The sequence below is a fragment of the Festucalex cinctus genome, chromosome 7 (assembly GCF_051991245.1).
Source record: "Festucalex cinctus isolate MCC-2025b chromosome 7, RoL_Fcin_1.0, whole genome shotgun sequence".
In the NCBI taxonomy this organism is placed as follows: domain Eukaryota; kingdom Metazoa; phylum Chordata; class Actinopteri; order Syngnathiformes; family Syngnathidae; genus Festucalex; species Festucalex cinctus.
The window spans coordinates 6,954,085-6,966,198 of record NC_135417.1 but is presented as its reverse complement, the minus strand read 5'-3'; the positions used below and the strand labels follow the sequence as shown (position 1 = coordinate 6,966,198).

The 12,114-nt window shown below is 36.6% G+C and overlaps 2 protein-coding genes across 6 annotated transcripts; both read right to left on the bottom strand.

Moving 5' to 3' along the window:
- Positions 1-599: 599 nt before the first annotated feature.
- LOC144022869 (uncharacterized) lies at positions 600-4,863 on the bottom strand. 3 transcript variants are annotated; one of them, XM_077528029.1, is made up of 6 exons: positions 4,708-4,863; positions 3,195-3,492; positions 2,971-3,027; positions 2,024-2,242; positions 1,112-1,249; positions 600-961 (listed from the first exon to the last, which is right to left on the bottom strand). In XM_077528029.1, the coding sequence occupies exons 2-6, from the start codon at positions 3,489-3,491 to the stop codon at positions 905-907; spliced, it is 768 nt and encodes a 255-aa protein (XP_077384155.1). In that variant the 5' UTR covers position 3,492; positions 4,708-4,863; the 3' UTR covers positions 600-904. The 3 variants fall into 3 exon arrangements, with proteins under 3 accessions (XP_077384155.1, XP_077384156.1, XP_077384157.1); XM_077528030.1 differs by having other exon boundaries at positions 3,195-3,495; positions 4,704-4,853; XM_077528031.1 differs by having other exon boundaries at positions 4,704-4,845.
- Positions 4,864-5,522: 659 nt separating this feature from the next.
- LOC144022587 (membrane-spanning 4-domains subfamily A member 8-like) lies at positions 5,523-11,069 on the bottom strand. 3 transcript variants are annotated; one of them, XM_077527507.1, is made up of 6 exons: positions 10,922-11,069; positions 8,472-8,770; positions 8,098-8,154; positions 7,453-7,686; positions 6,257-6,412; positions 5,523-5,829 (listed from the first exon to the last, which is right to left on the bottom strand). In XM_077527507.1, the coding sequence occupies exons 2-6, from the start codon at positions 8,763-8,765 to the stop codon at positions 5,779-5,781; spliced, it is 792 nt and encodes a 263-aa protein (XP_077383633.1). In that variant the 5' UTR covers positions 8,766-8,770; positions 10,922-11,069; the 3' UTR covers positions 5,523-5,778. The 3 variants fall into 3 exon arrangements, with proteins under 3 accessions (XP_077383633.1, XP_077383635.1, XP_077383634.1); XM_077527509.1 differs by lacking the exon at positions 10,922-11,069 and adding an exon at positions 9,233-9,346; XM_077527508.1 differs by lacking the exon at positions 10,922-11,069 and adding an exon at positions 8,997-9,195.
- Between the last annotated feature and the right edge of the window lie 1,045 nt (positions 11,070-12,114).

Genomic DNA, 12,114 nt, shown 5'->3' with positions numbered 1-12,114 from the left:
TTTAAAAAAAAAAAAAAAAAAAAAAAAAAAAGACGTGTTATTCCAAAACTTTTTTGTAACGCAAAAAGATGTCATCCGAAAGGGGGTGTGTAGACTTTTAATACATGTATATGTTCACATACTTATTTTCTCTGAAAGTGGTTTAATGAAATGTGTTAATTAAAAAAAATAATAATAATTAAATACATTTTGTATGTGTGGAATGGATTTACAATAGTTTTTTGTACTATGCAATCTGAATAATCTTTAATTTCATTTATTTGAATTATTTATTTTATGTGCAAATAATCCACATGGTCCAATGTGACATTTCTGTCTTCTTTTTCCAACTCAAAGCCTGTTTTGAACCTCATTCACTTTCGTGGAACTTATAGAGGATGATTGCAAGAACTTTTTTTTGTTTTTAATTTCTTTAATCCATTTTTTAAAAATAAACCGGGATATACATTTTGGAGGGAAAAAAATAGGCTTGCCCTCTGGGGGAAAAAAATTAAATAAAATAAATTATATTTTAATAAAATATTGGGGAAAAAATAGTGGGTGGGGGTGTCCAAAGAGCTGGGGAAAATAAAAATAAATAAATAAATGAGCAAAACCAATTCCCAAATGACTTTGTATCTTTATTTGTCAACACGTCTTAGTATTACAAAAGAGAGTAAAATCCAAAATGCATCAATGGGCAATTTCACCAAAGACGCACACACGCATATAAAAGCAATGAGCCAAACTCAACTCAAACCTGTTGTATCTCTAATCAAGTGCAAGAAAAGAAATTAAGACTTTTTTTTAAAAAACAAAACAAACAAAAAAAAGTTTACATTTGATATAAATTCCCGATATAGGAGTGCATACTGTATATCCGTATAAGGTGTACTTTGAGGAAGATGAATATGAAGAATGCGTGTTAAGCCTCGACGGCGTCCAGGAGCGGCTTGTATCCGCCTTCAGGCTCATCACGGCTCTAAAAAAAAATAAAAAATAAAAAATCCAAGAACAAGAAATGGCATCGTTTCATTTTTGGTGTCACAAAAAAACAAAACAAAAAAACGAGCATCCGTTGTTGTCATGTGAATTTAACAAGAAACATTTGTTGTGCTTTGAAGCTAGTTACCTGCTGCTGGTTGTCATGGGGCTCGCTGTTGTCGTGGCGACACAGAGTTTTGATGGCCAACACGCAGGAGCTGATAACCAGGCAGAGTTCCAAGACGCACAGTACGATGGCGATGCCGTTGATGGCTCTCAGCAACATCTACACAATCACCAAAAAAATAAAAAATAAAATAAAAAATAAAAAAAATTTAAAAAAATCAATCGACAATTACGGACGCTAAAAATACTTAATTACACGCCAACGCCTCTCATGCTATTGTGGCTAGCGTCGCTAATGCGCCACGCGTCGCTAAGGCTAACGCTAATGCAGTTAGCACCTAGAGTGAGAGGACTGTTTGGTTACATTTGAAAAGTGAAAATGTTGTGCTATTGTGGCTAGCGTCGCTAATGCGCCCAGTATTGCAAAGGCTAATGCTAATAATGTAGCTAGCGCCTCGAGTGCGAGGACTGTTTTGTTACTTTTGAAAAGCGTAAATGACTGTGCTATTGTTGCAAGTGTTGTTAATGCGCCTACCGTCGCTAATGCTAATGCAGCTAGTGCCTAGAGTGAGGACTGTTTGGTTACTTTTGAAAAGTGTAAATGACTGCGCTATTGTGGCTAGCGTCGCTTATGCGCCCAGTGTCGCAAAGGCTAATGCTAATGCAGCTAGGGTCTAGAGTGCGAGGACTGTTTGGTTACTTTTGAAAAGCGGAAATGACTGCGCTATTGTGGTTAGCATCGCTAATGCGCCAAGGTCGCTAAGGCTAATGCTAATGCAGCTTGCGCCTAGAATGCGGGGTACTCCCCTCGATAGATTGACCTGATTTATTCTGTGAATTCTTTTTTTGTCAAAAAATAAATAAAAATGCAACTGTCTTCTCATGGCATGACAATTTTCTACTGGTTTCGTATGAAAGTGTAGCGCGCACTCACGAGAATGAGGACTCTCCCCTCCGAGCAGCGCTCCAAGTACTCTTTTCCCGCAGGACTCAGGGTGGTGGTGACGTCGTTGCGCCTTCTGGACCAGTCATCATCATAGTCATAATCTCGGCACAAGCGTAAGTACACGTCACCCATGTTGATGGAGTAAAGGACGATGGCGGCGATGGCGAACCCGATTCCCAAAAAGTTCAGAATCGCGTTAAACAACACCTAAAAAAAAAATCACACACAAAAAAAAAGGTACCAATGAGTTATTATTCAAATAACAATGACAAAATCATTTTACCTTGAATTTAATATAGCATTTTACCTTTTGATTTTTTTTTTTTACTGTTCCCACACTATTTTTTTCATGCTCACGTTTTTTTTGTTTTTGTTTTTTTTTCTTAATAATTACTTTTTTAAGTCTAGAATAAAAAAATGTCATGATTCTTTGCCCCAACCCCCCCCATAAAAAAAAGAAAAGAAAATCTCACTATTGTCATATTCCAAATTGTTAATGTTCTTTTTCCTGGAAAAAATATGTAATTTTATAAGCATAATTAAATGCTTCTAAAGTTTTTTTTTCATTCATTTCTCAGTCTTTTTTTTTTCAAAAATTAACTAGTTACTTTTTCTTTTTTAATTTTTATTTATTTATTTATTTTTTAGAGCTCAGTATTATTCGACAGCCTTCCCGTGTCAAAATGTTGTTATCATCATCATCGCTCTTTATTTTATTTTTAATTTATTTTTTGTGTGTATTCGTGTTTGCATCAAAATTAACTTGAAATGACTCCTTCAGTGTGACTGGTCAGTTGATGGATGCAAAAACAAATATAAAAACATTAAAATCTTTGTAGCAATTTGCGACAAAGGCAATGCTTTCATATTTGTAGATATTAGATATAATATATTGAGATGAGTCAGTGGAGTCACTGCACGAGCAAACTACTCACCAGACACGGACTCGGGAACTTCTGGGACAAAATGGCAATAATGCCGAAGAGGATGAACTGTGGTAGACAAAAAAAAAAAAAAAAAAAACAACATTCAAATTTGCCCAGCCACTTCTTCCAACTCTATACTAGTAATATTAACACAAACGCCCATATAACAACATATTTATGAATTAAGTGTTAGGTTGAGCAAGAGGTGGAATTTATTAGGGTGTCATTCTTACCAGTGCCCCCAACCAGAAAGGAAAACCACTTGAGTCCATTTGCCACGAGGAGCCGGGCCCGCTGGACATGAGGATGGCCCCCAGGCCCATGACGAGCAAGCCCACCATGATGTGCAGAGCCCCAAGTACGCTCTGAGAGGTCCCCATGATGGCCCGCAGCTGCTGCGACACCGTGCAGCACAGGGGACTGTAGCACAGGCCCCCCAAGATTTGGCACAGGGGGGGCCAGCTACTTTTGGGGTCGGAGGTCAGCGTCAGCATCGTGACCCCACCCGCCTTGGTCATGGTTACAGACATCCTGCTTGGGAAAAAAACATCAACAAGATTTTAGTGGCGTGGATCACTGTTAACTACAATTTGGGCTTCCAATAATAATAATAATAATAATAATAATAATAATAATAATAATAATAATAATAATAATGTGTTGTTTTTTTTGTGCCGATTCCGAAATATAGAAGTGTGTCAGAATGGAAATCTTTGCAAATCTGTTCCCTCAGTTTACTTACAGGGCAGAGCTGCCCCATCCAATATGGCGCAGGCGCTGACGTATCGCTGTCACCGACAAACAAATCTATATGCGGATAGCAGCTCGAGCAGACGCAAAGCGAAAACAGAAACTAAACGAGACATTGTTAGCAAACGATTGTTAGTAAACCGAGACGTTTGCAACGTGTAAACTTACTTGTAAATACACGTCTTTTTCCTCGTGAAGTCCAAAGATTATTTTGACGGAAGTCATGAACTTTCTTCCACAACACATGTTGACATTGCAATTGTCCAAACAGAATTAGAGCCAAGATAATGTTTACATTCTTACAGGAACGGCAGTAGAATGTTATCAATGCAGAAGTCTAAACAAGAGTTAACCTTGACCATGTCAGCAAGTAGTCATATGCTGTGTTTACATTATTTACATCATAAACACAACTCCACTTTTGAGTTAAATTAATGTTACAATAATTTCACGTAACTTCAAAACATAATCCACAATTTAATGATGTGCTGTGTCAATGCTTTTGAAAAGGTTTAACACTCTTGAAGCTTCAACATATTGATACACCTAAAAGTTTAAAGCGTGACGCATTACAAATTAATAAAAAATAAAATAAAATAAATCAGTGTCTTACTCGATTACTTTTATTTCGAAAAACCTTTCGGAAGTCACGGTGGGCGTTTTTTGAAGAGTAAACTCACTCGGCGCTGCCACCAACGGTCATAACCTGTACTGCATGTGAAAATCCTGACTTGTTCGGAAATATTTTAGTTGACATATTTCAGTGTAAAACTTCGAATCTAATCTTGTATTATTTTCCAGTTCCGAGTAACACTCAACCTTCAACTGTCACCTAAACCATGTAACATCCCAGCGAAGTGAACCAGCAAGACAAAGACACGCTGCGTTTCATTTAATTTTGCTTCCGGATCCAACAATAAGTGACGTCAACAAGGACGATAGCTTGACATTATTCCATCTAAACAAAACGCAAATGGTTCTTAACTTCTTACTTGCCTCTTCGCGTAGGTTCAATGTCGATTGTCGATGGAATAAGTGGTGGATGGCGTCTGAGGATCACCGAGGAAGACTTTCCAAAATAAATCCACTTGTTCCGGGAACCAGGCACTCACTCACTGCGTTAACCTCTTAATTGCACTCACTACACTCCACGCCAATTTCATGCTGTCGTTGCAGGAAAAATATGTAAAATAGTGGCAGTACCGGGGGAAAAAATACAGACAAAAAAATAAAATAAAATAAAACTAAAAAACGACCTATTTGGCCATTTTGTAAATAAATCATGTTGTGTTCCCCTTTGCGTAAATACAATTTCATTCTTGAAATATGGAAACCTTTTCCTCATTTGAATTAAGCGTCCCATTACCCATTTGTCTTACTTCTAATTTTTATTTTTATTTTTTGGGGAGAGGGGGTTGGCGGGGGGATGGATTAGATTTGTTATGATTGCAGGGTTTTTTTTCTCTCGAAAAATACGACTTTTATCTTATAAAAGTGACTTTTTTTTTCCTCCTCAGAAAAAAAAAAGATAAATAAACCCGTTCTTCTCAAATCGTGAATGTATGTATATGTGAATGCAATTTTATTCTTGTGTATTATGACGAGTATGTACGTGGGTTGGCCACCCACACCAAAAGGAAAATATCGTATATCCTTGCTTATGAAAAAAATAATAATACTTAAATTAATATCTTTAATAAAAAATAAAAAATAAACTGTAAAAAGTGTCATTATGAATGTCTATCATTCACAGTTTATTCACAGTCCACTGTGCTGAAAAAAAAAAACAAGAAAAAAAACCCATCCCAAAATGTCTTTGTAACTTTATTAGCATGTCTTCACATGAAAAAGAGAGAATGTGCTGCAAAGAAAAAAGAAAAACGCATTTGAAACAATTGGTCACACACACACCATTTACACGTAAACACACGCACGCACGCATGAATTAAAATTAAACTCAAACCTGCTGCATCTTTATGAAAGTGCAAAAACAAGTCAAACGTCCTCCAAGATGTAAAGAATGCATACTGTATATTAAAAATACACTTTGAAGACGGCGGCACGTTATTAGGCCTCCTCCAGGAGCGACTTGTATCCACCTTCAGGCTCATCACGGCTCTAAAAAAAAAGCCAAAGAACAACAAAAACAGGCATCGTTTCATTCATGTAAATACAAAAATGAAAAAAAAAAAAGTAAATTTAACTGGAAACATTTGGAGTGTTTTGGAGCAGCAAATTTATGTTATATAAGGAAGTGCTCTTTACTTTTATATTTTGGAAACAAAAAATATGTCTAAAAAAACAAAGTATTAAAATAATTGAATAAATATTAGCTGAATTATTTGCTATAGATGTAGGTTTCTAATATTAAAAAGTATAACTTATGGGAAAAAACATTCTCACAAATTTCATGTACAAGTTCAATCAAAGTGGTCCAAGAATCGAACCCTGGGGGACGCCGCGTGTCATGGCGACCCGCTCAGATGTAAACAACAACAATGACGACGACGACAGCAGAGGAAAACAAAGTGGCGGCTCGTTATACCTGCTGCTGGTTGTCGTGGCGCTCGCAGTTGCCGTCGTCCTCGCTGTTGCCATGGCAACACAGGGACTTGATGGCCAATACGAAGGAGCTGATCACCACGCAGAGTTCCAAGACGCACAATACGATGGCAACGCCATTAATGGCTCTCGCCAGCACCTACAGAAACACACACACACACAAAAACAAAGTTATTCTTGTACAATTGTTTTAATGTTCTAAGACAATAAAAATAAAAAATACTACAGTGAACCTTGAGAAACGAGCTGACTCAGTTGATTTTTGCCTTGAGTTGCAAGCAAAGGTTAGGAGTGTAGATTGTGGCAGAACTTTATTCATTTCCTTTTTATAAAAACAAATCAGTAAACAATGCAACACTGCCCCTTAGTGGTTGGAGGTATCATGTTCAAACATGAACTACTTTACAAAGATTACACGTTTGTACTTAAGCTTATTATATTTCAATATTGTTAGAATTTCACAATTTAAAATCTTTAAAAATAAATTTAGTATAAGATTAGGACTTCAATTTTTAGGAACGAATTCATAATTGTAAGATTTTGACTTAAAAAAAAATGCAAAAATTGTATCAGAACATTTTTTTTTCTTAAGATTACTACATTTCATGTAGTATTTTTTCTTGCAAGCAATCTTGCAAGATTACACTTTTGTCTCTCTTAAAAAATACAACTTTATTCTGGTAAAAACACTGTTTTTTCACTTTAATATACAATTTTATTTTTTTTGAAAATTGCAAAAAAATATATATATATATATTTTTTTTTTTTTACACAATGAACTTCTCATTTTGGAAGTACAATTACTTTTTTTGTAGGATAGCAACCCTTCATTATAAGAACAGTTTATCCAAAAAAATAATAATAATTGTTTTTTGAATAGGCTTTTTTTTTTTTTTTAAATTAAGGTCGCCATGTCACACGGAGTCCCCCAGGGTTCGATTCTTGGACCACTTTGATTTAATCTGTACATGAAATTTGTGAGAATATTTTTTTCCCATGTTATACTTTTTTAATATTAGAAACCTACATCTACAGCAAATAATTCAGCTAATATATATTCATTATTGAATTAAAATTTTTTTTTTAAAGTGATTCCAACATTCCATTTGGTAAACACGACCTCTCATAGCAACATGACAATGTTCGTGTGGTTTTGTCTGAAAGTGAGCGCCCACTCACGGCGGCGAGGTCTAGCCCCTCCACGCAGAGTTTCATGTACTCCTTTCCTGCTGGAGTCAGGGTGCTGGTCGTGGTGGTCCGCCTTCTAGACCAGTAAGGACCATCACGATAGCCCCAATCGTTGCAACCGCCCCACGGCCTGTAAAATCCTCTAGACACGTTGTAGGCATAAAGGACGATGCCGGCGATGGCGAAGGCGATTCCCAAGAAATTCAGAAGCACGTTGACCAACACCTCAAACACAAAAAAAGGTACAAATTAGTTATTAATACTAAATGAAAAAAATGACCCACGAAAAGATGAATGAAAATATGTAAAAGAAAAAAATGTTGTTTTTTACTTTTTAATTTTTTGTAATTTTCCCTTTTAATTTTACCTTAAAAAGTGTTATTCAAAATTTACTTTAAATCTCTCCAAGGTCATCTACCGCTCACACAGGCACAAGATAACTTTATTGTTATTATTATTATTATTATTATTATTATTATTATTCATTCCAGCATTTTGTGAGAATAATTTGTCGGCTTTGCACGTTTCTGTTGTTGTTTGAAGCGCTGATGTTATGTTGCAGCAAAATCAATAGAAAATAAAATAAAAATATAATGATAGATATTCAAAATCAATAAGATGGGTCTCGCTACTCACCAGACACGGACTCGGGAACTTCTCCGACAAAATGCAGACGATGCCGAAGAGGATGAACTGCGGTAGACAAGAAATCAACAACACATCAACATTCAAGGGGAAATATTGTGCTTTAAAAAAATAAATAAATAAAAAATCATATATTATTCAATTATTTTTATTAAGTGTTCCTCTGCTGTCTTTGTAACTCATCAGTGACCAGTTAGCTTGGAAGATATAAACAGTACAAATAAAGTACTTTTCTCACAGAGCCATTTTAAGTCTAGGTTCAGATACAGCTGTATTTTATTTTATTTTTTCAGAAACGTCAAACAAATTAAAAAAAAAAAAAATCCCTTTTCGATCATCATACTTAAATTATACTTTTTCCTTACCAGTGCGCCCAACCAGTGAGGGAAACCAGTGTTGCGCATTTGCCAATAAACAGTCTCGGTGCCCATGAGGATGGCCCCCAGGCCGATGTTGAGCAAGCCCACCATGATGTGCAGAGCCCCCAGGACGGACTGAGAGGTCCCCATGATGGCCCTCAGGCGCCGCGACACCGAGCAGCATGTGGGGCTGCAGCACAGGCCCCCGAACATTTGGCACAGGAGGGGCCAGGTGCTTCTGGAGTTGGAGGTCAGCGTCAGCATCGTGACCTCGCCCGATTTGGTCATGGTGACCGACATCGCGCCTTGAAAAACAACAGCAACAACATGTTAATATGATCGACATCTGCCACATCGCAATGACATTGAACGTAAACAAAGTTTGTCCAGTGACTATCCTAAAAAAAAAAAAAAAACATAACTTGATGTAGGCGCTGTTTCCTAAATATATAAACATGTGATAATGGATAAAACCCAGCTGGTGACAGGGTATGAGCGGAAAAAAACTGCTAATCTTTACCCTCAGTTTACCTACAGACTTCAGGGCAGAGCTGCCCCATCCAATATGGCGGATGCGCTGACGTATCGCAGTAATGGACCTACACGCTGAATGACTGAATGAGGCATCGACATGTCAACAATGTCAACGGTCTATTAGCTCTAACAGTCAGACACACAACAAAACGGAAGCTAATCGAGACACCAAGCTTGTTCGTTGACATTACTTGTAAAATATTTAAATAATAATAATAATAATAAAACATAACCGTCGTTTTCGATGTGACGTCACAAGTTAGCTTCACGGAAGTCGCGCTGGGTGTCAGAACTGCAGAGTACCGAGTGCTGCCACCAAAGGCCATGAAGTGTACTGCATTTTTAGGAGCAAGGGTCTGAAAAATGTTTGACACGAAACTTTTACCTACTTCCGCTAGTCAAATGTTGACAGATTTCAAGTAAATAAAAATAAGTCAGTGGCTTGTCCATGGGACAAGGGTGGACATTCGGACACAGCCAGTCTTCTTTTGTGTTTTATTTTGAAAAAAAAGTTTCAGAAGTCAATGTCACCGCGGCCATCTTGCGCCATCTTGTGTCAGAGTCGTTGCATTTTCTGTTCCCTCCTAAAACATCTGCGACGACAAAAATGTACGAAATGTTCAAACGCACGTTTAGCACGGACTTATACATGAATTATTCAATGATGAAAATATTCATATATATATATATATATATATATATACATATATATATTAACTATATGACTTCGGCCACTAAGAGGCTACAAAATAAACAAACAAAAAAACGTTGGTGCCTGGGAATTGTCCTTCAACATATCTCTCTCTCTCTCTCTCTCTCTCTCTCTCTCTCTCTCTCTCTCTCTCTCTCTCTCTCTCTCTCTCTCTCTCTCTCTCATAAATTATGCATTTATTCATTTACTGATACATTTTTAAATGTATTGTAATTTGTTGGCCTGTTCTAATATTTTTGATGCGCAATAAAACATACCATTATTGGATTTTTATTTTGAATACAAAACTGCATGTTCTCAAAAAAAAATTTGTGAGTTGTGTTAAGTAAAATAAACAAAGAAATAATTTTTCAGGCTAAAACTTTTTTTTTTTTTTTTTTTTTAACACTATATGACTTAGGCCATTAAGAGGCTGACAACAAAAAAAAACATTTAAAAAAAAAAAAAAAAAAAAAAACGTTTTTGGGGAATTGTCCTTCCACATTTTTTGCCCTTTTCATTTTCAGTTCCTTATTCTACACCACAAAAACAAGCTAAGACAGCAGTTTTTTTTCTTTATTTTTTCCACTTCTTCTGAGCAATTTCTTGTTTGTAAATACTTCATTTACTTATATATATATATATATATATATATATATATTTTTTTTTTTTTATATATTAATTTATTGTAATTAGGCCTGCTCGAATATTGACGCACAGTAAAACGTTCGATTACCATTATCCATCCACCCATTTTTTTGACCGCTTATTCCTCACAAGGGTCACAGGGGGGTGCTGGAGCCTATCTCAGCTGGCTTTAAGCAGTAGGCAGGGTACACCCTAGACTGGTTGCCAGCCAGGGCACACAGAGACAAACAACCATCCACACTTGATTACCATGATTTGATTTTTATTTTTTTTAAATACAAAACTGCTTGTTCTCAAAAACATAATAGGCTATTCGTTACCAATTAAGTAAATTAAGTAAATCAAAATAAACGAACAAATAAAGAAGTTATTTTTTCAGGTTATAATGTAATAGTTTTACGTGCCAGCACATGTGCAAGCGGGTGTTGTTGAACAGCCTGAAGAAGCACAAGCACACCTTTAATGTCAGTCTTCTTTAACCGTCCGTCAACCGCTACTGGCTTCTTCGTAAACACAATCGGAACCCGCGTGACGTCAACAAGGACAAACTAAACTAAACAACTACGGCACAATGGTTACTTACCTCTTAATTGGCGTCGATTGAAAGTCGGTGCAGGAAGATGACTCGCCGGATCGAGTGTTGGATGACGTCTGAGGACCGAGGAGGAGAAAAACTTTCGACTTATCTTCTTGTTCCCGGCACAATCAAATAGCGCACGTTAACCCTTGAATTGCGCTCCCTCCATTGCACTCCACCACAAACAATCACGGTCGACTCTCCAAATTCCGACGTTGGAAAATATTTGCACAGCAGCCCATGGACACAAAAATGGAGCAAGAACACTGCTATTAGTTCGTACATGTGAAAATTCATGTCGACGGTGCAGTAAAAACATCGACAAATAGTGGCAGTATACAGGGGAAGAAAAATAATATTTGGGAAAAAAAATAATTTGGACATATATGTGTATATATAATTTAACACTTAAATCTTTATATATATATTTTTTTTCAAAATGGTCGTTATATTATCACTAGAATGCATTCCCCCTACCAGTGTTCGTCATCTCTTCTAATAAATCAACAAAATATTGTGTACAGTCTTCCCTCGCTATAACGCGGTTCACTTTTTCGCAGTCGCGCTGTATTGCGGATTTTTTTTTTAAGTGCAATTTTGCATATTTTTTTTACATTTATTGCGGGTATTTTTTGGAAACTAACCCCAGCGGAAAACGAGGGAACACTGTATACAGGGGAAGAAAAATACAATTTGGGAAAAAAATAATCTATTTGGACATATATCTTTATATATATTTTTTTCAAAACGGTAGTTATATTATCGACTAGAATGGATTCCCCCTACCAGTGTTCGTCATCACTTCTAATAAATCAACAAAATATTGTGTACCACGATCGCCACGATACTGCGGTCAGCCACTAGATGGCGACCAAACCAGGACACTGCATTTTGCTGGTAATTATTTGAATATTTGCTTTGTTTTGTGTTTTTCAGTTTCAACTTCTTACATTGACATTCATTTTATAAAATTTTTTTTTTTAATTATTATTTTAAGAACGTTGCTTGATTAACTCCAACTGTGTTTTATACTTGTTGCCTGGGGGGGGGGGGGGGGGGGGGGGGACGTGGATTTCCGGTTTTGTTGTCGAATTTGACGTGTTTGAGGTCGTCCCCCAAGCCCAATTTTCATTTCCTCATTCCGCATCCCTAAAGACGACTTGAAATCTCGTTGTCATGAAATGCGGTCTTCTTAATTT